At 43.9% G+C, this 19,322-nt stretch overlaps 1 protein-coding gene across 2 annotated transcripts in view; it reads left to right on the top strand.

The window, feature by feature from the left end:
• The window catches only part of mcoln1a (mucolipin TRP cation channel 1a), an 80,215-nt gene extending 64,132 nt beyond the window's left edge, over positions 1 to 16,083 (top strand). For both annotated transcript variants that reach the window (XM_072564061.1, XM_072564060.1), the window contains 6 exons: positions 4,143 to 4,292; positions 7,319 to 7,420; positions 8,641 to 8,763; positions 9,981 to 10,187; positions 11,419 to 11,549; positions 12,763 to 16,083. In XM_072564061.1, the coding sequence (XP_072420162.1) occupies positions 4,143 to 4,292; positions 7,319 to 7,420; positions 8,641 to 8,763; positions 9,981 to 10,187; positions 11,419 to 11,549; positions 12,763 to 12,799 (750 nt within the window). In that variant the 3' untranslated portion in view covers positions 12,800 to 16,083. The remainder of the gene's footprint in view (positions 1 to 4,142; positions 4,293 to 7,318; positions 7,421 to 8,640; positions 8,764 to 9,980; positions 10,188 to 11,418; positions 11,550 to 12,762) is intronic.
• Positions 16,084 to 19,322: the final 3,239 nt, after the last annotated feature.

The following is a 19,322-nucleotide window of genomic DNA, read 5'->3' as shown; positions in this document are numbered from 1 at the left end:
GCAGATTATGGAAAGGTGCAGAAATAACAGGGTGGTTGCTATGGGTGACTTTAACTTTCCTAATATTGATTGGTACTTTCTTAATGCAAATAGTTTGGATGGAGCACTTTTTTTGTCAGGTGTCCAGGAAGGATTCCTGACTCGTATGTAGATCGGCTGACTAGAGGGGAGACCATATTGGATTTGGTGCTTGCCAATGAACAAGGTCAGGTGTCAGATCTCTCGGTGGGTAAGCATTTCAGTGATCGTGATCACATCTCCCTGAACTTTACTGTCGTCATGGAGAGGGATGGGAGCAGGCAGTATGGGAAAGTATTTAATTGTGGGGGGGCGGGGGGGGCGGTGGAGGAGAAGAGGAATTAGCATAAATTGGGAGCAGATATTCTCTGGGAAAAGCACAACAGAAATGTGGAGGTTGTTTAGGGAGCACTTGCGAGTGCAAAATAGGTTTGTCGCACTGAGGCAAGGAAGGGGATGGGAGGGTGAAGAAACCTTGGTTGACCAGGAATGTGGAACATCTAGTCAAGAGAAAGAGGGAATCTTGCTTAAGGTTGAGGAAGCAAGGATCAGACAGGGCTCTGGAAAAATATAAGGTAGCCAGGATAGAACTGGAAAGATAGAAGGGGGCATGAAAAAGTCTTGGCAGATAGGATTAAGGAAAACCCCAAGGCGTTCTACACTTGTGTGAGGAACAAGAGGATAGTCACCATGAGGGTAGGGCCGATGGGAGATAGCAAAGGGAACTTGTGCATGGAATCGGACAAGATAGGGGAGGTCCTTAATGAATACTTTGCTTCAGTATTCACTAGTGAGAGGGACCTTGTCGTTTGTGAGGACAGCGTGTAACAGGTTGATATGCTCGAACAGGTTGATGTTAAGAAGGAGGATTTGCTGGAAATATTGAAAAACAGGAGGAAAGATAAGTCCCCTGGGCAAGGTGGCATATACTCAAAGTTATTACTGGAAGCGTGGGAAGAGATTGTCGCACTATTGGCGGTGATCTTTGCGTCCTCACTATCCACTGGAGTAGTACTAGGTGATTGGAGGGTGGCAAATGTTACTTCCTTGTTCAAGAAAGGGAATAGGGATAACCTGGGAATTATAGACCAGTCGGTCCTGTGTCAGTGGTGGGCAAAGTATTGGAGAGGATTCTGAGAGAATTTGATTATTTGGAAAAGTATAGCTTGATTAGAGATAGTCAGCCTGGATTTGAGAGGGGCAGGTTATGCCTCAAAACCTTATTGAATTCTTTGAGGATGTGACGAAATACTTTTGAAGGTGTGGTAGTGGTGTAAGTGGATTTTAGCAAGGTGTTTGATAAGGCTCCCCATGGTGGGCTCATTCAAAATACAGAGCCATGGGATGCAGAGAAATTTGGCTGTCTGGATACAGAATTGGCTAGCCCATAGACACAGGGTGGTAGTAGATGGAATGTATTTAGCTTGGAGCTTGGTAACCAGTGGTATTCTGCAGGGGTCTGTTCTGGGGCATTTTCTGTTTGATTTTTATAAACGAAATAAAAGGATAAGGGAGTGGAAGAGTGACTTTGTAAGTTTACTGATGACACAAAGGTTGGTATTATGGATAGTGTGGAGGGCTGTTGTTAGTCACAACTGGACATTGACAGGATGCAGAAGTGGCAGATGGAGTTCAACCTGGAAAAGTGTGAAGTGATTCATTTTGGAAGGTCAAATTTGAATGCAGATTATAGGATTAAAGGCAGGATTCTTGGCAGTGTGGAGGAACAGAGGGATTGGGGTCCACATACAAAGATTCCTCAATGTTGCCACGTCAGTTGATAGGGTTGTTAAGAAGGCATATGGTATATTGGCTTTCATTAGTGGAGGGATTGAGTTTAAGAGCTGCGAGGTTATGCTGCAGCTCTATAAAACCCTGGCTAGGCTACATTTGGAATATTGTGTACAGTTCTGTTTGCTCATTATTGGAAGGATGTGGATGCTCTAAAGAGGGTGCAGAGGAGATTTACCAGGATGCTACCTGGACTGGAGGGCATGTCTCATGAAGAAAAGTTGAGGGAGCTAGGGCTTTTCTCATTGGAGCAAAGAAGGGTGAGAGGTGTACAAGATGATGAGAGATATAGATACAATGAATAGGCATAGACATTTTCCCAAGATGTAAATGTCTGTCACGAGGGGGGGCATAATTTTAAGGTAATTAGGGGAGATATCAGAGGTGGATTCATTACACCAAGAGTGGCGAGTCCATGGAATGCAATGCCAGCAGTGGTGGTAGAGCCAGATATGTTAGGGACGTTCAAGTGACTCTAGGATAGGTGCATGGTTATTAGTAAAGTGAAGGGTATGTAGGTTTGTTTGATCTTAGAATAGGATAAAACGTCAGCGCAACATCGAGGCCTGAAGGGCCTGTACTGAGCTGTTCTATGTTTAACCCTTCCTAGTTATAATCCCATCCAGAGGTCATTGAAATGTTGTAATTGTATCCGCCTACACCACTCCCTTTGACATGCATCACCCTCACCACCCTCCATGCTTGAAATGTCAAGAGGGTAGCAACTGGTCAGAGGGGCAGTGGCAAATGGAATTCAATCCAGAAAATTGAGAGTTACTGCACTTGGGGAGGACAAACCAGTCAAGGGGACTGGGAAGTACTGAAGGTCAGAGAGATGTTGGTGTGCATATCCACACATTGCTCAAGGAAACAGGTGTACTAAATAAGATGATTGAGAAGGTATAGGGATACATGTCTTAGCGAAGGAGTATTGTTTCATGGATATCTTTGGCAAGGCTGGTCTTTCTTGCCCTTTCTTGCCCTTTCTCTCATTTCCCATGAATTGAGTTGGCTGAGCCATTCAGTGGGCAGTCAAGAGTCAACCACATGGCTGTGGGTCTGGAATTGGATGTAGCCTTGACTGGGTAAGGATGGCAGATTTCCTTCCCCAAAGGGCATTTGTTAACCAGATGTGTTTGTGCAACAAAAGGTGAAGTAGTTTCATGGTCCCCATTCCCGAGGCTAGCTTTCAATTCCTCATTTATTTATTTGAATTTAAATTCCACCAGTTGCCTTGGCGAGATCATAAACTGTGTCCCAGAGACATTGCGACATTACTACCATGTCATTGTCACCTATGAAGCTCAGCCCTCTCTCTGTTCTCTCTCACCATGCTCACCTACACAGCCTATGCAAATTCTATTGTGTAGGAGCTTCTGAAAGGATATATATATATATCAGCAGTAAGATCCTCAATGCCTGAGATTTGCTTTTTATTTCCACAGGAGCTTTTGAAAATGGCGGAGCTTGAATGAAGGATTTCAAAACAAGCTGTATTCCAGCAAGTTTTTAAAGAAGCAAAATGTGGTTAAAATGTTCATGAGTTATGCAGTTACATAATGTATAGCACAGTGGTCTTAGGCAGTCCCTTGGGATTGAGAATGACTTTTACTCCAGTTCGGTGAGCACAGTATTGGCCTATTTGACTGAACTCTCGTGGTTATGCCCCACGCCAGTCTCATCCCATTCTGCCTCACTAAGCTTGAAATTGTGGTTCTGTTTTGTCAGGTGTTTTCTTTCTTTGCTCTGTGAATGGAGAGGAAAACACTTGCCGACAGTCAGACTTTAAAACTTGAATCAATGCAGGCAGCATAGGATGGATAGAAATAAATGTAAATAGTTAAAGTTATTGTTTCATATTTGAAGAGAGAATTCATAAATTTTAAACTTTTTATATCCTACTGTACTGATTGAGTCAAGTGTGCAGTTTGATCTCCAAAATCCAGGAAGAATATCGAGCAACCAGCAAAAGATACAAATAAGACACTCCAAGCTACTCCTCAAACTGAGATAATAAAAAGATTGAAGGGTTTGTATTAACTATCGAGAAAAGCATTTTGAGGGTGAACTAATAACAGCTGGAGAGACATGATGGGGATGTTTCTACCTAGCTCTGCTTGGAGCATTCCATCTCTTTCTTTCTCCCATCTCCACTGTCCCTCCACTAATCCTCTTTCAACACCCCCCAAAAAATGTTGTGTGCAAAAGTTATCCACACTCTGTTCTCGTTCTGCTGTCAGTGATGACGCTAGAGTCTGGCAGGCCCAGAGATCTTCAAACCACTGATCCCAGGACGAAACAGTACATTTTCCCTATCTCTCTCTTTTCTCCAGGAATTTGGGAAATTCTTCCTGTTGAAGCATGGGAAGGAGGTGTCACATGCTACTCGCATGGAGTTTCTCAACGGCTGGTATGTTCTGCTGATCATCAGTGACATTTTCACCTTTGTGGGAACAATCATGAAGATCGGAATTGAGTCTAAGGTAAAGGAGGTTGTGCCATTTGTCTTGGTGCTCTGACTGGTCCCTGACCTGTTACACGCACAGTTAGAATTCCACCAAAGCCGATCCACAAGGGAAGAGTATGGCCCCCCGCACATTGCTTGACAGAACTACCCCTTAGCACAATGGTTAGCACTGCTGTCTCGCACTGCCAGGGACCTGGGTTCGATTCCAGTTTTGGGCAATGGTCTGTGTGGAGTTTATACATTCTCTCCCTGTCTGGGTGGGTTTCTCCCACAATCCAGAGATGTGCAGATTAGGTGGATTGGCCATGATAAATTACTGATAGTGTCTCATCAGTAGAAAAATACTTCTGATTATTTATTGAAGTGATGGCCTGGGTTGGATCTATACTCAGGGGAAATAAACTTGCAGGATTACAAAGATAGAGCAGCAAATGGGACTATCTGGGTTGTTCTAGAGAGCCAGAATGGTCTCAGTGGGCCAAACGGCCTCATTCTATGCTGGGGTTCAATCTGCCATCATTCAACCCAGGCCAGAGAGCTGCCAATTGATCCAGTCTGGCACAGTCTAGTCAGATTCTGTGGGCATGCAGCATGGGGAGAGAGGCCAGTCATGTTTCCAAATCCTAATATCTCCCTGTGACAATGGGTGGAAAGAATTGCATTGCCCTATTAAGAGATGCATGCTTGGTCAGCGTTGCTCCCTGAACCAGCACAAAAACAGCAAATTAAATAGTTATTCTTTTCACTTGCTGCCCAAGAACAACTGCTAAACTTCACCACAAATCAATGACTGTACCCCAGAAGCAATAAACTTTGAGGTACCATCACATTTGGATGTTTCAACATATTTAAGGTACTGTAAATCTCTATTGCACTGTACTTTGCAATATCAGTACAGTACCAAGTGGTTCCACTGAGTGGCAGCATCGATCATCACACCACAGAGTCCTGGTCTCAATTTACCCACATAGGTCAGAGTCTGACAGAGATTTGGAACCCAGAATGCTCCAGGTATGAATCAGGTGATGGAGAAAACACAATAGAAAACTGCTAGCATTTATAGGACGACAAGAGAGTATCCTAGGCCACTTCCAATACTAGAAGTCACTCTGCACTGAACAGATTTCCACAGTTCAACAGAAGTTCTCTCATTTTCAATTGCTAACAAGCATGCAATTACTCCTGGTATTTACACCATCGCATCCCTGTCATATTGCACTAGGCATACCATCCCTTCATTCTCAGCCCCACTGCAGCATACTCACTCCTGCAGTCCTTTAACCATCCTCCTCCCTTACATATTCCTCTTTTCTCACTGTAATCTCTGACTAGCTTGATATTCAGTACCTTGGCAGTAAATGCACAGCTATTTTTATTTCCTAGAATAGTATCCCTACAGTGTGGAAACAGGCCATTCGGCCCTACAATTCCACACTGATTTACCAAAGATTAACCCACCCAAACCCATTCCTCAACCCTTTACCCCTGACTAATGTACCTTCCCTACACATATGTTAAGCTGAGGACTGTATCTGAAGGTTCAGATGGCTGTTTTTGAAAAAAGTCCCATGACACTATTTAAAGTCTTCTGGTGACCTGCCTGCCAAAGACTGCTCATTTATCTTTGTGGAGATTGTGCATTCTCCTCGTGTCTGCATGGGTTTCCTCTAGGTGCTCCGGTTTCCTCCCACAATCCAAAGATGTGCAGGTCAGGTGAATTGGCCATGCTAAATTGCCCGTAGTGTTCAGGGATGTATAGGTTAGGTACATTAGTCAGGTAAATGTAGGGGACTGGGTCAGGGTGGGGTACTCCTCAGAAGGTTGGTGTGGACTTGTTGGGCCCAAGTTTCCCCACAGTCGGGATTCTAACTCTAATTAGTTTTGCCCTGCTGGTGCTGAAAGGTTGCTGTGCAAGAGTCTGGGGCAATAACTGGTGATTCATTGGCTATCAAACCTTTTCCACAAGCCCAGGAGATGTGATAAGTACAAATTTATTCATTTGTGTCCTGAAAAATGTGACTACTGACTGCTAAGCCCAACACACTGGAGATGCTGTATACAGTTACAGTGTCTCTTAATAAACCTCCATTTAAATGCCAGCTTTCACAACCTTGGGAGTGGCCCAGAGTGCTTTACTGCCAATGAACTACTTTTGGAGGGTTGTCACTGTTGTAATGTGGAAAATCCAGTGGCCATTTTATACATTGCAACACCCCATCAGCAGCACAATGGTAGGTAGAGTCATATACTCATACCGCACGGAAACCGACCCATCAGTCCAACCAGTTTATGCCGAACATAATCCCAAACTAAACTAATCCCAAATCTCCACCTGTCTCCTCCAAACTTTTGCTATTCACTCACTTATCCAAATATCTTTTAAATATTGTAATTGTGGTCACACCCACCACTTCCTCAGGAAGTTCATTCCACATGTGAACCATCTGTGTAAAGTCTTTGACCCTCATGTCTTTTTCTTTAAATCTCGCTCCTCTCACCTTAGTGTGCCCTTTAGTCTTGAAATCCCCCATCCTAGGGAAAAGACGACAACAACCATTAACCCTATCTATACCCTTCATGACCTTACAAACCTCTATAAAGTCACCTCTCAACTTGCTACACCCAGTCAAAAAAAATCCCAGCCTATCCAGCCTTCTGATAGCTCAAACCTTCCATATCCAGCAACATCCTGGTAAATCTTTCCTGAACCCTCCCCAATTTAATAATACCCTTCCTATAACAGGGCCACCAGAATTGTGCACAGTACTCTAGAAGAGCCCTCACCATTGTCCTGTACAACCTCACCAGCTAATTCACTTGATCTGGTGGTTGAATGATAAATATTGGATAGGATACTCCCCTGCTCTTTTTGGAAATAATGCTATGTGATTTATGAGCTGAGAATGCAGACTTGACCTCAGTTTAATAACAATCAAACTTAATAAAATTTGACAATAATGTAAGCCTTTGATTTTATAAGCAATTGCTGTTCCATATCTTAATCAAATCTCATCCATTCCATTCCCTGGGTTTCTTTTGCAGAATTTTGCATCCTACGACGTGTGCAGTATTTTACTGGGAACCTCGACCCTGTTGGTTTGGGTTGGAGTTATTCGCTATTTGAGTTTCTTTCAGAAGTACAATGTAAGTATTGTGCCTCACCACAGAAAATAGTGAAATTTCAACTGTCACCAAACTGAGATTAAACTGTAACCTTGAAAGTTTTCCTTCTGTTGTTAAATTAGGTTGTAGTTGTATCTATCTTAACCTCATCTACCTTGCATGCAGGTCATTCTGTTATAATGCACGTTTTGTTAACACAAATTTGCTCTAACTTGATGAGTTGGGGGATACTTACTATACTGTGAATGTTTAAAGTGTGCATTGGTTATAATGCAATTTCAGTCCCATTAATTTAAATGGTGCTGTTATTACACGATTTTCTTAATGCAGGGTCGCACGAGAACGGAACTGTCGTGTTTGACCTGACTGTAGTCCTATATCGTGAACAGAAACCTGTCAATCTCTGTTGTCTCCAGTTTCAACAGCATTGTAGTGCAGGAGGGTGGCATGAGTTCTAGATTTTCACATCCGTTTGTGTTAATGAAATGCTTCCTGATGTCACCCTGAGCAGTCTAACTCTAATTTACAGTTATGGCCCTTCCTCTGGACCTTCATCAGAAGACAAAAACTTTTCTTTCTGTCTGTCTCCCCCGCCCCCAGTTTCAATGAAATTTATCGCAGTGGTTAGCATTGCTGCTTCACAGTGCCGGTGACCTGGGTTTGATTCCACTCTTGGGCGACTGTCTGTCTGTGTGGAGTTTGCACATTGTCTGTGTCTGCAAGGGTTTCCTCCCATGGTCCAAATATGCAGGCTAGGGTGGATTGGCCTTGGGAAATGTGGGGTTTCAGGGAATAGGGTACGGTCTGGGTGGGAAGCTCTCTGGAGGGGAATTATGGACCCAACAAGATGAATGGCTTGTTTCCACATTGTAGGATTCTATGATTCTATGAAATTCTTGAATAATTAGATCACCCCCAACCTTCTCCAACGCCTATGAAATCTGTCCTCGTCACTTAACCTTTTTAGCACCTGTATTATTTCCTGTTAGGCCAATTTAACCTTCAAATTGTATGGTGTCTACAATGTCTAGTCTTTCTCCCTGTCCCCCTTCTTCAATATCTGTCTTTCAGTCCTCTAACTCAACCTGAACTTCCTTTTTGTTTTTGAATATCGCCCCTCGGTGATAATTGCCACACACAGTTGTAATTCTTCTTGAAGTGCATGTTTATTGTCATGGTCTGTGTTGCTGTATGGTGTACTCTTTCCTCTGGTTACTGACCTGACGCTGCTCTTTTCACAGATCCTCATTGTAACTCTCCGAGCGGCTTTCCCCAACGTGATCCGCTTCTGCTGCTGCGTGGCTGTCATTTACATGGGTTATTGCTTCTGTGGGTGGATAGTGCTGGGGCCTTATCATGACAAGGTAGGTGGCATGGGTGAGACCCGGGTATCTAGAAAGAGATGCAATTTCTTAGTGGGTTACGCAACCTCTTCTGCTTTTTAAACGCACTACAGTATTTTTAGAACTTACTTTAACCAAAGGAACGCAGCAGTCAAACTGTACACCACAAGCTGTGATAAATGGCTAGCTCATCTGTTTTCGTGTGAAATGCTGTGTGAAAGATGATTGTTAGCCAGGGTACTGGGAGGGAGTTCTACTGTTCTTCAAATAGTGATCTCAGAAACACTGGAGAGGACAAGGCAGACCTCAGATTTACAGCCGAGTGGTACATGTCTGTAGTAATGCTGTCAGCTTGGGGTTTTGTTTTTCAAATATCTGGGATGACTCTTGAATCAACAATGTTGTGGCTCAGATGGGGTTCATCAGGTTAATTCCAGGGAACAAAAGGCTCTCATATGAGGAGTGGTTGAATAGCTTGGGCTTGTACTCGCTGGAGTTCAGAAGAGTGGGGCGGGGAGGTGTGATCTGATTGAGGTATATAAAATGCTAAAGGAAATTCTCTTAGTCTCGAGCAAGAGGGTATAGATATAGAGTGAGAACAGGTGGGTTCAAAACTGAAATGTGGCGAAACTGCTCCCCTCGGTTGTGAATCTGTGGAAGTCATTGCCTTGGAGCGCAGTGGAGGCAGAAGCACTCAACAGATTCAAGAAAGAAATTAGTACGTTTCTGATGAAAAAAGGGTTAATGTGCTATGGGGAGCAGACAGGACAGTGGAGTTGAGACCAGGATGAGATCAATCATGATTGCCTTAAATGGCGGAGCAGGCGTGAACGCCTGAATTTCCTACTCCTGCTGTTAATTCCTATGTTCCTGTGGGTGTTAACCATTGAACTGTAGTCCCTCACTGCTGTATATGTTCCAGTTCTCTTAGCCTTCGGTAAGGTTGGGTGCAGGAGGAAGTCTCCCCTCTTGCAGGGGGGGGCGGGGGGTGCGGGGGGGGGGGGGCGCGGGGCGGGGGTGCTGGGGGGGGGGGGCGCGGGGTGTGGGGGGGTGAGAGTCCCTGAGTGTATTTGGGTCACAGTAAGGTGGGGGGGGGGGTGGGGTTAAGACCCCCTGTGTGTTTAGACTACAGTGAGGCGGAGTGAGAGCACCCATGGGGGTGCATTTCTATCTGAGCTATGCTGAAGCAGGAGTGTTACGTTGAAATAGCACTAACGTTTCTCCCGTCTGTTTTGCAGTTTCGCACACTGTCGATGGTTTCGGAATGTTTGTTTTCACTCATCAATGGGGACGACATGTTTGTGACGTTCTCTCACATGCGACAGAAAAGTACGCTGGTGTGGCTATTCAGCCAGCTGTACCTGTACACCTTTATCAGCCTCTTCATCTACATGGTCCTCAGCCTCTTCATCGCCCTCATCACTGGCTCATATGAAGCCATAAAGGTTAGTGATAACTGGGCTGCCTAGAGGTTGATTCAGTGAAATGCAACATTTAAACACCTTTTGTAGGAGGCTAGTGAAGCATATGGATAGTAGGAATGATGGGGTAAGGGTAGACATGGAGTGTGAACTGGTTGGATTGAATGGTCTGTCTCTACAGTGAAGTACTGTTTTGATTTAATTTTGTGTATTGTTACTTATATATTCTTACATTAAAAAGCACTCCATACTAACTTCAGTGCTGTGGCTGGGGTGCAGACTAAGGAAAGGCAGTGGATTGTAGCTGTTATAAAGGGTGACAGTCATTGTTAAACTGGGTAATTGCATTTGTGCCAATATGCACCTTTACCAGGACATTTGTGGATATATTCTGTGTACAAGTAAACATTAGACATTCTGGGAGAACTTTCAGTGTGCTGGGGCGCAGGCTAATGGAAACAGCAAAAACAAACCAGCTTCTTATCTCCTGATGAAGTGTCATATTGCAATGGTTTGTAATGTGACAGTAACTCCATCAGTGCTGCATGGGTCAGAGAGGTTTCTGAATTGTTTTTGACAGGAGAGCATTGGAGTTCCTATAATCCCTGACCACCACCTACCTTCATCCTGCTGCAACATTGTGTAATCTTACCTTGTGCACACTGGCTGCTGTGATGGATTACCTCGGAGGGTTTTTAATGATCTGAGCAACATGATATGCAAACCTTTCACTTGTTGCTGTTCCCCACGTACGGTCAAAACTTCAGGGGCTGGCTCTCGTCCTAGACAAATATCCCTTGGCTGGATTATCCCGAAGCCCCTGGATGCAGTGTGTCACTGGTGGGATAGAGCGGAGCTGTTGTGGATAGACTCTGTCTTGTGAAGGCATTGTCACATCGGGCGTGATCATTGACTGGTGACCATTCCTCCGGAAACTGATGGTGCTGCTGCCCTTGGTGCACTGTCTCAGTAACGTCTCGCTGTTCACCAACTCAGTCGTCATAAAACCAAATATTGCAGTGACCTCAGCACTAATCCCAAAGCACTAATACCTGAAACCAGCAGTCAGTTTGAACACAGCAGCATTCCATATGTAACCATATGATATCCCATTTTAAATATGTTGATTAAGGGGTAAATATTGACTGAGATATTAGTTGTAATTCCATTGTGCCTAGTTTTACTGTCTTCCCCCTGTCCCCAGCCTTCTTGGTGTTACTGTCTCCTCTCCCTAACATGTTGTTTTTTATTTCAGCACCATGGAATTAGTGGGGTCCATCCCCTGGAGCTGCGTGAATTCATCGCTGAGTGCACAGACGCTCCAAACTCTGGCAAGTTCCGTGAAATGGAGAGTTCGGTTTGCTCCTTTTTCTGCTGCTGTGACAGGTAAAGTCTGAGACTGTGAGAGTGTTGTTTCTATACGCTGCCCTATGAGGAATACTGCAGGCCTCGCTGCATCCCCACTCTGAGGGGAAGAGGACTGGGCCCAGTAAGGGCTCAAACCAACAATAGGAGTTCTCAAATGGTTAATTCAGCCCCTCAATCTTGTTTGGCCTGTTCTTTTCATGCTTGGTTGATTTGGTTGATACTCTCATCCATCTGCCTTTGATATCCCTCCATGACCTGTATATCAACAGTCTCATAGCTGCGGTCTTTAACCTTTTTATTCATTCCCAGTCTACACAACTGCTGGGAGAGAGGATTCCTGATTGCCACCAGCTTGCGTTTGAATCCATATATCCTCACTACTACACTGGGCCTAATTTGAAGGTTGCCCTCTTGCCTGTTTTTCTTTTTCTCTACCCCGTAACATCATTTACACCTCAACATCAGCTGTTGCTTCTCTGGGGTATGCAAGTTGTGTTCATGTAATCTGTGCTCATATTTTAACCTTTTGAACCTTGCAAGGTACCCCCTCTCTGCACACTGGGATATACCCTTCCCTAATGCAGTTAATACCAGATTGAAGCCCACAGAATGGATAGCAGTCCTTTTTCGAGTGACATTAATCAGAGAATTGAAGGCAGTCTCAGTACCACTGTAACTGCCCCATCAAACCAGGTCTCCATTGTTCCAATGTGTCTCAACAAATACCCATTCATGGGCAGAATGAATGGTTGGTAGCAAGGTAGGCCAGTTGGTGAAGAACACTTCTAAAGAACGCTTAAAGTAACAAGATCAGCTGTATGATCTTTCCCATACTTATACGACTGTCTATGATCACCAAGGCGCCGTAAAGTTCATTGAAGCTGGTATTCCCAATCAGTCTCCCATTCAAATACTAACCAAGATCTGTAACAAAACCAGAGGGGATTGGGAGACTTTTTTTATTCACTTGTGGAATGTGGGTATCACTGGCTGAGCCAGCATTTATTGCCCTTGAGGTAGGGCTGAGCTACTTTCTTGTGCTGTAGGAAGAGCCATAATGCACTTTGGGAGGGGATTCCATGCTCCGGTTGGTAGGCCTTGATTTAGTTCAGCATTGTTCCCAAAATGATTGGGAATAGTTGACTGGTTGTTTTGTGTGGCTTCGGGAGCTGTCTTTTGTGTGGCAGAGTCTTGGTTTGAAAACCTGCTTATTTTCCCTCCCTCTCCACAGGATGACCACTTATGAGGACACCCTCTTGGTAAACTGACTACAGCGTATGCTCGAGGCGCTGCCAGGATCTTGTGTGGTGAATCCAGTCGATTGTGTGCAGTGAACGATAACCAAAGCCTTCCGGTGAAATACTAAGATCAGCAAAGGTGCATCCCCAGTGTCAGTGAAAAGCAGAATGGTTTGAAAAGACAGGAAATGGAAATCCTTTCTCCAAATAACTGATTAAATGGTTGGCAGGTTTATCGTAAGAGGAATATTTTCTCCGATTTTAGTTTTTACATATGAAGGGTGCATTGTTGTGAGACTATCATGTTATTTAATTATTTTAATCCAATAACTTGGAGGCATCGAAGTCTTTGTCTTCCCCATATTCCATTGGCTGGATAGGAAATGACATAGAGTTGACCAAACGGCTGCTGCTGGAAGCTTCAATCATTATTCAGTGTGTGAAAAGCATTCTCTGCTAAATCCTCTCCTACCCTGGCTTCTGCCTCTCTCTGACAATAATCTTCTCCTTCTACCCAACGAGAATGAACTGGATCAGTGTGTTGGTAAACGGGAGCTGTGTAGTCATTAGTAGTCTTGTTGTACTCCCAAAAATAATCAGTCTGTAGGTTATTCCTCCTTGCAAATCTGTTCCATGGTTTATTTACATCCTGGGTAATTGTTTACATGATACTTCTATAATCTTAAAGACTTCAACTGCAACATCCTTAATCTTCTGTCCTGTGGACCTAGTCTATTCAATTTAATCCTTTTAGCCCTGCTAATATGCTGGTGAAACCATTGTATAAATCTGAGGCCCGTATACCCTTTGTTGTCAAGGCTGAACATTGTATGTCCGCTTTTTATTGGCTTTCTAGGTTTCTGTTACTGGTTTTCCCACAAGTCCAGGTATCGTCTGGGAAGTCTGTTTCTCTATTGTAAACAAATCATGCAAGGCGTCACTTCACAAGTCTGTTTACTGCCCTCTGTGAGAGATGGATGCTAATGTTGGCCAGTGAACTGGAGTTAGTGATGGACTCAGCAAACCTAGCAGCCGTATTGTACAGTAAATGGTTATTTATTCCACAGAATCTGTTTAAACTGTGTGCTCTACAGAGTTTATTTTTTAAAAAAGTGCTTTCCAATGATGCCTGCCCACAAAAGGAGGATTAATTCTCTCCTGCCTGGAGTGGAGGGTAGTTGTGTAATGCAAATTATGTGCACAAAGCTAATTGTTTGCTGATAGCTATACAGTGTCTAGATGTGGATCTAGATCGCGTGCATTCTGACTGAGACTTGTGCTGCTGTGTGTATCCCTTCTGGGGTGACATTACTTATTGAGATGCTACAGATTGTATATTCACACAGCTGCCCCACTGTCCAGTTTCAATTCTCAGTTCAAGGCTGTTTAATCTCATCATACTGATAAAATGAATTTGCGCAGCATGTATTGGCATCAGGAGACCCTGTCAACAAAATCATGTCCGAATTGAAACTCTGGTACAAGTGGGATCCCCACTGCATTTGAGTTGTCACAGAGTTAAGAGTTTGTAAAGTTAAAGGGTCTAAGTTTCTTTTTTAGAAAAGTGCAAGCTAAAATATTTTAAAATATTGTATGATATTGGTTCCTGTTAGAAGTAGGAGGAAGTGAGGACTGCAGATGCTGGAGATCAGAGCTGAAAATGTGTTGCTGGAAAAGCGCAGCAGGTCAGGCAGGAGAATCGACGTTTCGGGCATGAGCCCTTCATTCCAGCAACACATTTTCAGCTCCTGTTAGGACTCTCCCATATTAAGTGCAAGTACAGTAGAATTGTGCGAAGTTGAATTGTGAGAGGCCTTGAGTGGAGTTTTGAGTGTGCTAAGAAGCCGTTCTATAACCCGATCTGCCTGCAAATACACTGTCAAAAAAAAACACATGGTAACGCAATGCTGAGTGTGAGATATGCTTTTATTTTTCAGTCTACTTTAACTGTGACCTGACCTTGTACAGTAAAAGGCATTGAAAAGCAGTTTGAGTTGGCTCTGGAATTGCTCAGTAAATATTTTCAGCTTAGTTTGTTGTCTTCAGGATTGTGACACACTCCTCCATGTAGTGAAGCAGTCCATTCTGTCATGCTGTCTAATGAAATCGCAGACCAGCTCCACAATTTTTGCTGTTTCAGTGAGAGAGATGGGTGCTGGGAGTGAGTATCCATCGCACTCGGTGTCTTCGGGGCAATAACCTTCCTTACATTGATGCATTTCCCTGGTCCATGCCTCTAGATGCTGGAGGTCACTGAAGAGGTATTGCAAGCCCTGTGCTGCCTGGGTATTGATGGTTACAAATCCATGTGGTTCCCTGCAGTTTCCAATAACAAGAACTGGTATCTTTCTGGTGCCAACCCTGTTTGCACCATCACTTAGGTGCCACATTCCTTGTCTCACTTTCCATCGCTACATATTCCATCCTCAAATATTGAAGAACAGTCTGGAGTGGTCTAGTTGCTAGTTGGTTACACTTTTTAGGGGAGAGGTAGAGTGAGCAGTGTTTAGGAGCCGAGGTGCTAGAGGGGGGCTTTGGGCTACGCCCAGGCCGAGGGTTTGTGGCTCTGGGTATTTTGTGATCAACACCAGCAGGGCAATCTTGTCAGATTGTGGTGATTTCTGGCCAGCTTTTGAACTGTGTTGAGAGACCTCTCCGAGATACTTGCCTGAGGCTGTTGTCTGAATTGCTTCCTTCAGACAATGGGGAAGAGGGAGAAAATGGTAAATTCTAGGAAAATCCACATTAAAAACTGAGGACTTTGCAGCACACAAGGTCACTGAGAAGAAGAGAGGACATGTTGACATTTGGAGTAGCCTCCCTGAACTGTCCAGTGTTGAAAGCAGTCTGTGCCGAGTGCACTCTGGAAGTCACTTCTGATGGAGGGTCTGCGCTCAGCGTCCGTTCAGGTATGTGCCTGACCCCCTCATATACTGACAGACCTGTGTGTTTATCCTGTGTTGTGCAGGAGTTTGCACCACATCTTGGTCTGTATGTGGAAGCACCGGGAATTGTGTCAATTGTGATCCATGTGTTGAAGATTTTCACTAAAACATTGTTCACTTCACTCCTTGTTGTGGATCATTTTATGGATGTATGCAAGTTGCTTTAGACCGTTAAAGTGCACACTTGTATTGTTTTGGCCTTGACAATGTGGACCATTTTCTCAACTGCATGTTTCCCTGTGTTTTCTGCCTCTGTGTTGCTCAGAATTCCAGAGGAGTCCTTTTCAAGGTAATATAACAATCATCTGTGTACAATTTCCTATCTTAAGCTGTTTCCAAGACGCACAATAATAAATTAAATTCAATGCACTCACCATGTGTGGGCTTTTATTCTGAATCCTGTCCCTGATTCTTTGTTGCCTGTAAACTTCTCGAAGTGACCTTGTGTCTGTGGCGACCTGGAGTATGTTTTTTTAACCGCGGAACTTCTAGTTCAAATGATGTAATCTCGTGCTTTTTCAAGACTGCAGAGGCAGTGCAATGAAAAGCATTTTTGTGTGATGAGACATGCTGGTAAACCACCAAATTAGTTTATTTTTAATAATAGGTAAAAATGAGTACAAATGTGTTTGTGATCTGTGTTAATGTGTTCCTGAAATAACAAAAGATACAACCTCTGAACACTTTTTGGGTGAATGCCTATTTGCAAGTCTTGAGTTGTGTGTTGCAACATGCATATATTTATCTCTCACTGAAAGATAAAAAGATTTGTCCTCTTTCCTTAACTCTTGGGGAACTGGTCTGTAAGCTATCAACATTTGCATTCTGTTTTCTCTCTTTTTGATGTGGAAGCCTCAGTTGTCTGCGTGTTCATTCAGCTGAAACACTGCTGAGCATTTTGAATTTGTAAAAAAAACATTGTTGGGCACTTAACTTTGAGATGAAATGGTTCCCACTGTTTACTAAATTAACATCACAAAGGTCTGGAGTGCATGCCCACTGCTTTAGCAGTTTTATATGAAAACATTGCTAAAAAAAGAGACATGAAGTCATCGCGTTTGCGTCAGGACTGAAACACAAGAAAGCCAATTTTAGCTTAGAAATAACAACAAAGCTGGTTGATTGGACTACGGTTATACAGCAAGAGATGTTAACTGTTGATCTTAGTTAACTGATTCAGTTCAAACCAGGTAAGATGCTCAAACTGGGCAACGGCATTGTCCTGGGGATACAGCAGAGGCTTAGCTGTCTCTATAGTCCTTTCACATTGAAAAGGTTGTATTATGTGGACATATTCCTTTTGCTAATGGAGAACAGGGTTCTGTGCGAGAGAATAACGTCAGTCACTAGTGGAGGCAATATGGTGGCACAATGGGTCTAACTGAGTGGACCAAATTTGTGTAATTCACACTAAGCGTAGTATAAAACAGTAGCTTACCCTGCCACTACTCTGATCATATCAAGTATAAAAGTGTGGAATCATAGAATCCGTACAGTGCAGAAAGAGGCCATTCTGCCTACTGAGTCTGCACCAACCCTCTGAATCCTACCTAGACCGAGCCCCCTATCAACCCTATTCCCATGGCTAACCCATCTAGACTGCAAATCCCTGGAAAGAATGGGACAAATGTTCATGATCAATCCATAAGGTGATTGGCTTAGTGGTATTATTGCTGGACTGTTAATCCAGTGACCCAGATAATATTCTAGGGGCTAGGGTTCAAATCCCACCATAGCAATTGGTGGAATTGGAGTTAAGCCTTGAGCATTGAGTCGATTTTTGAAAAAAGCCCATATAGTTCACTAATGTTCTTTGGGGAATGAAACTGCCATCCTTACCAGGGCTAGTCTAAATATGACTCCAGACCTGAAGGAAAGTGGTTGTTCTTGATTGTCCTCTGGGCATTGAGGGATGGGTAATGAATGCTACCTGGCCAGTGACGCTCTCATCCAATCAATGAATAAAGAAAATGCTAATTTTTTACTATAATCATATTTAAATGTTGGAGCAGACTAAAGGGGCTGAATGGCCTTACCCCTATTGCATGGGTGCTGCACTGCAGGAGCTATGTCCCAGGGCATGCCCGGAAGAGTTTTACCTGACTGTCTCTGGTATTTTAGATTACAAGATTTCAGAACTGACCAAGGGCCATATTGGACTCAACATGTTAACTGTTTCTCTCCCCACAGATATTGACAGCCCTGCTGAGTTCCTCCAACATTTTGATTTCATACAAAATCTGGATTTGTTAAATGGATTCATAACTTACATTGTTTTTGTACTTTATGATAAACTTGTGGGAAACCACTGGTTTGATATGCATGAGAGTATTCTGTACAATACTAGGCACTGTGCTTAAGGGTGAATAGGAAGGTATTTGGAAAGGGTGCAGAAAAATCTTACAAGACTGGATCCAGGCATGAGGAACATGAGTCAAGTGGTTAGGTTGGAGAAGCTATCAAGTTCGAGTCCAAGTACGTGCAGTTAGGTGGATTGGCCATGATGGTGATTAGCACTGCTGTCTCTCAGCGCCAGGGAACTGGATTTGATTCTAGCCTTGGGTGGCTGTCTGTATGGAGTTTGCATATTCTCAGTGTCTGCATGGGTTTCCTCTGGGTGCTCTGGTTTACTCCCACAGGTTAGGTAGATTGGCGATGCTAAATTCCCCATGTCCAGGGATGTGCAGGCTGGGTACATTAGCCATGGGAAATGCAAGAATAAGGTAGGAGGGTGTGGCTCTGGTTGGGATGCCTTTTGGAGGGTTGATATGCTTCCACACTGTAGGGATTCAATGAAGCTGGGTCAGTTTTCCTGGAGAATTGAAGATTAGGAGGGAGTTGGGTGGAGGGGCTCAAAATCATGTAGGGTCTGGATAGAGTAAGTGGGGGAAGAACCCTTTTCCTTTTGGAAGGATGGAGGACCATAGATTGCAAGCTGTGTCACCTTCTCAAGGGCAAATGGGGTGGACAAAAAATGCTGACCTTACCAGTGACACCCACACCCCAAGAACAAATGTAAAACAGAAGTAGTAAAGGAAGCAACAACTACGTGAGGAATAGTTTAACACAGTGAGTGGTTAGGTTTGACAATATATTGCCTTGAGAATGGGCTGCAGGCAGGCTCAACCTTGGCTTTCAATGGGGTGTTGGACAGATGCCTGCAGAGAGAATATTGGCAGGGCTGGTGTAGAAAAGGTGAGGATAAGGGTCTAAATATCTCCATGAGAACGGGCCTGCTCACACATGGACCCAGTGGTGGTCTCCTGTGCCTCCAACTCCATTTTGCTCCCTGGCCCCATACTTGCGCTGAACCGGACTATGTGCCAATACTGTTCAAGTTGATCATCTGAATGTAAGATTTCTTCTGTTGCCAAAAGTGTCCACATCTGCCTGACTGTTTCCCCACATCACTCCTTGTGTGAGCATAGCCGTTTCTGCACTCTCTTGGCTGATATCCTCTCCTTGCTGCGAAAAAGCAAACTTATCTAAAATTGCTGGCCACGTCCTGACTCTCACCAGACATCCACCTGTGACCCCCTCTGCTCACAAATGCCTCCATTTTAAAATGTTCATCCTCTTCCCTTTACCCTTCCTTTGCAAAGTGCCTC

The sequence above is a fragment of the Chiloscyllium punctatum genome, chromosome 46 (genome assembly GCF_047496795.1).
Source record: "Chiloscyllium punctatum isolate Juve2018m chromosome 46, sChiPun1.3, whole genome shotgun sequence".
NCBI classification, from domain to species: domain Eukaryota; kingdom Metazoa; phylum Chordata; class Chondrichthyes; order Orectolobiformes; family Hemiscylliidae; genus Chiloscyllium; species Chiloscyllium punctatum.
This window is presented reverse-complemented; position numbering and strand designations above follow the sequence as displayed.